At 33.3% G+C, this 4,974-nt stretch overlaps 1 protein-coding gene across 1 annotated transcript; it reads left to right on the forward strand.

Moving 5' to 3' along the window:
* The first annotated feature begins 465 nt into the window (after nt 1-465).
* On the forward strand, nt 466-3,678 carry LOC126901438 (uncharacterized). Its single transcript, XM_050677875.1, has 4 exons — nt 466-1,019; nt 1,259-1,467; nt 1,851-2,023; nt 2,882-3,678. Exons 1-3 carry the CDS (start codon nt 566-568, stop codon nt 2,013-2,015), a joined length of 828 nt encoding a protein of 275 aa, XP_050533832.1. The 5' UTR covers nt 466-565; the 3' UTR covers nt 2,016-2,023; nt 2,882-3,678.
* Nucleotides 3,679-4,974: the final 1,296 nt, after the last annotated feature.

Raw genomic sequence — 4,974 nt, forward strand, 5'->3', positions numbered from 1 at the left:
ATGATAAAAATTAAATATTTACTGCACAAAAAAAACCACCATAAAGATTTAAAGGAAATAAAATTTATTTAGATATAATAGATAATTTTGTAATATTAGTATTACACATCTGAACTTCATAAAAGCACATCAACTTTTAAGTAAAAAAGTTCATCGACGCATAAAGATAATAACTTTTTTAGATTACTTAATTTCTTATAGATAAATTGATACGTTAGGGAGTTTTGCGTATACTACCATTACAGTACTTAACAAATGTGCCCGGACACGGGGTTCACTTCCAGTGCGTTCATGGTCAAAGAAAGGAGACGATAAGAAAGTCGGGTAAAACAAGCGGGAGAGCGGCCCGGGGGGGAGCTGGGCGGATGTTGTGTCCGGTCCGCGTGCAGCAACTGGTTAAGATAGTACACCGAACTGCTAAAAGCGAAACCGACGACCAGGCTCCTTTAAAAACAGCAGCCGCCCCGTCATTTGTTCATTACACAGTTACAGCTCAACAGAACAACAACGCATCATCGCGTCAATATTAACAGTCCACGAAAAGTAAAAAAAAACTATATATATAATGGGTGTATCGTTAAAGTTCGGTTTAGTGTTGTCGGCGTGCGTATATTTGGCTTTAGCCGATCCTATTCCTCACCAACAAGATAATGGATGTGCGGACAAGGACTCGGTCGCGTGTGCGCAAATGCAACTCTTCAGAACCGTCCGATCATTCTTCGACCAAGAAAAAGTGGAACTTTTGGGAGGATTATCTTTGGTCAAAAACGAAAAAAAGGGTAGATCTTTGAAAGAATCTGCTGAAGATGTCAACGCCGTTGAAGGAGCCAAAAACACCAATGAACGTGAAACTGCCCTTGAAGACTTTACCATGCACAAGGTTGCCCGTTTCTTCCAAGAAAGATCCCTTCACTGGAATCTCTCCCCAGTCGTCAACGAAGTTTCTGAAGCAGCCCGTAGTGTTGCTGATAGTATCCCACCTCAAATCAAGAACAAAATCTCCAACTTCATTGAAGAAGGTAATTACACATGATGACATAACATACTTATAAATTTATATATATCACCTAATTTTGGATCTATTATTTAATTTTCACTTAAAAAATAACAATTACATTTTTGTTACTAATTTTATTATTTAATATTTTTCATTTTTCTTATTTTTCAAATAAAATAATAGTAACATTGATGTACAAATATTTCGATGTTTTTAATAATATGAAAATCGATTACAATTTGGGATTATATAAATGTGTAGGTCGTGGTAAGAAGAAGAAGATGATGAAACAATTGTTGCCTCTGTTGTTGGCTTTGAAACTGAAATTATCTGCCTTCGCTGGTCTTGCATTCATCGTTATTGCCTTAATCGCCAAGAAGGCCTTGTTAGCCAGTTTAATTTCTCTGCTCGTTTCCGGTTTCATCGGACTTAAAAAATTGTTAAGTCAACAACATCCACACCATGAAGTGGTAAGTTATAAACTGTTTTATTAATTGTAGGTAAAAAATGTTATATAAGAATATTTTTGAAATCAAATGCATACCATGCATTAAGTTCTTAATGCATGCTTAGTGCATTTTATAATTTTTCACAATTAACGATAGAAATTTTACTCATAAACAGACTACATTACTATTTTTATGAGATGTTTAACATTTTAAAACTACTTTATAATATTGTATGAGTTTGATAATTAAAATACAATTTTATAAATACTTATAATACTTATAATTTAGTAAATTAATTTTTACTGCATTCTTTAAATAGCAGAACAGTTATAAAATATTTTTTTCATGATAAATTGCACTGGATTTAACGAGGTTTTGTATTAATATATTTATGGTTATTGTAGGTCGAAACTCATCACGGACATGCTAGCTATAGTGCCCCAAGCTACAGTGGATCAAGCTCTGGATGGGATAGCTATGGATCAAGCGGTCACGATGCTCACGGATCATATTCCAACAACGTTGCCCAAACTTTGGCTTATGGAGCTCAAAAACCCGCTGCTAGATAGAGATTATGGTAAGGTTTATTTGATTTCTAAGTTATTTAAACGGGTCTAAGCGGTTAGATTGGAGATAAGTCCATAATAAAATTATTTACATGGTAATATAAATATAATTACTATAATTGCCCAAATAACACATACACGTAACTACGGTCATGGTTGGAGATTACAAGAAAGGTGTTCCATCATCATCAGACCATAACCCGTCTATATACGTCTATCATAAACGTCTATGGATTTTTGAATGAATTTTCTAGGTTAATGACGGTGGTCGCAGTGAATTACGAGCGTACGGGCTTGATTAATACTTTCAACGTTCATTTCACATTCACTCGGTTATGTGTTTAAAAATACAAACGTGTATAAAAATCCGTGTTATCCATGCGCAGATGGGATTAATGACCATTTTAGAGGTGTGTAATCAAAATGATTTTCTGGGAGAGCTCTTCGGAAGGATTGCTGTTGAGACAAGGTGAAAGTCGGGCAAGTTCAAGGGGGACCGGGTGCGCCGTCCACGTACGTGATTCACTCGCTCACACATGCGTACGCTAACGAGAAATTTCGAATCGATAGGTAATTTTCCCGACTAAGAGAAAGCTGTTAAAACTGGTTTTCGGGTTCGACCGTGATTCGAATTTCCGGAGGCTAAGAAACTCGGGGTACCCCGATCGGACTGGTTTTAAATAATAATAATACTAATAATAGTAGAAGCAATAAGAACGTTCACTCGGTCGCTAACATTGCTGACCAACATATAAAAAACCTGTTTTTGATTGACACCCATGTAAGGGATGTCCATTCTTGTATACCATATAATTCACGCGTTTTAATGTGCATCCAAACTAATCTGAAAATTTTCTATTTCGTTGCAGACATGAACGGCAAGCCAAACCTTGTAAATAAAATTTGTGCATAGTCTTGCCCTCAACCACAAAAAAAAAAACAGAACACTTAAATTATTTATTTATTTTTATAAAATATTATCAGACTTCGACGCAGTGCAATACACTCAGTGGCACACATTGATGTTCAACGCCAACAAATCTTCGATGGTCCGGCCAAGTGTACGATGATAGGGACACATGACTGACATCAAACTACTTTTACTATATATTTACTTTTCCGACGTGTTATTTATTTTTTTAATTTATATAATACAATTATTGTTTAAACACGTTTAGATATGTACTATAGTAATATATACTCTAAGTGTACAATGACCAGCAACCCCTAGTTGGATCGTGCTATCCACGTGACTGACACACGTTGACTTTAACGTATTACCATTGTATTCAGTAAAAATAAAAATATATATTATTATTAATATAACAACAAAAACGCATTAGATTATGCCAAAGACATTACTTAAACACGACTGACTTTAGCACTTGTTAGCAACACTCAACGACAATGACTTATCTAATTCACGACTTACATATGTAACCTTTTAAAACTCAAGCTACTGAATCTAATCAACGCAAACATACAAGTTACACAAACGACATTAACTGACTTAACTTGACAGTTGAACTGATAGTCGGACGATAACTCTTGTATTATTTATTTATAATGCCCGTGTTGTAAAACATCAAATTATTATTTATAAAATATTTTTTTTACAAATAAATGAATTTATATTTTGCCAAAGAAAAGGGCAATAAAAACATAATTGGTGTACTTCTTTTCATTGTCTTCCGTACCAAAATCAACTCTCTGAACTTATTCTTAAGTATTTGATAACTTGGTATGATTGTCAAAACATATTAAAATAATAACATCATTAAAAAAGCGGCGTTTTTGAAGTGGAGATACTTGCCTTCTGCACGTCGGCGTACCAAAATTGCCTACATGAAATCCTGCTATATTCAAAACTCAATAAAAAATAATTACTTTCACTTTAAATTTGAACACTTAACAAAAAATTAGAACGACTGAATCCATTAGGATTATTCCAAATTGTCCGATTGAAAAATTACGCGTATTTCACTTAAAAAGACATGACAAAATGTAAGTGTATTTTTTTTATTTTGCCCGTAACGCACACACTTGGACAACAATAATAGAATATAATAAAACAGTTGTACAATAACATTGTCATTTCTTTTATAATATTGAAAAGTATAATTGCAATGTAAGATATTATATTATTATATTGACATTTGATAAACCAATTATTCTCTTATGAATGAGAACACAGTTTGTAAATGAATTGAACATTTCTAACACGACGTGTTGTCTCCTTTGACCGTCTCATGTCTGTTCACTGCTAGTCAAACCAACCACCAGGTGTTTTGAATAATCAAACATTTTTTATTTTACAATTTTAAAAGATCACAATCACCAGTAGAATAACATCCGTTTCATTTTCGACTCGACATGAGTAATTGGTACACAGATAGAACAGTAGTAGTATTATTACCTTATTTAATATTTTTGTAAAGTGTCAGAAAGTTATGATCAAAGGATAACCTATAGAATTTTGTCAGATAACCTAAGACTTTCTATACAATAAATCTTTGACTTGCGGTAGGTAGACGTCACGTTTATAATTATTGACAATTGCATTTTGCTCCATCTTTTTATAAGTGTGTTTGCTGTATATAGACATAAGATATGTTTCTTTCACCGCGATGAAGAAAAAGTTTTTCTTACTTTCAATTTTTTATTATTATTGGAACTTGAGCGAAAGGTATAAGCGGAACTAGATGTAAAATTCGAAAATATGTTAAAGTATGTTCTTTATACATATAGTATATATTTCATGCTAAATTCCATTTAACTAATAACTGTTAATATAATTGATTTGAAAACATCCTAGCGCCTTATATTATCACGTTATCCGCCATTATTATTAATATAGCAACATAACTCCTTTGCGGATACCACGAACCGATGATTGAGTAGGTTCAAAACAAGTATTTTAACTGGGCTACATGTTTAATACTATGAGGTCATGACACTTGCT

This window comes from Daktulosphaira vitifoliae, unplaced genomic scaffold, assembly GCF_025091365.1.
Source record: "Daktulosphaira vitifoliae isolate Bord-2020 unplaced genomic scaffold, ASM2509136v1 Scaffold_3, whole genome shotgun sequence".
Taxonomy (NCBI): Eukaryota; Metazoa; Arthropoda; class Insecta; order Hemiptera; family Phylloxeridae; genus Daktulosphaira; species Daktulosphaira vitifoliae.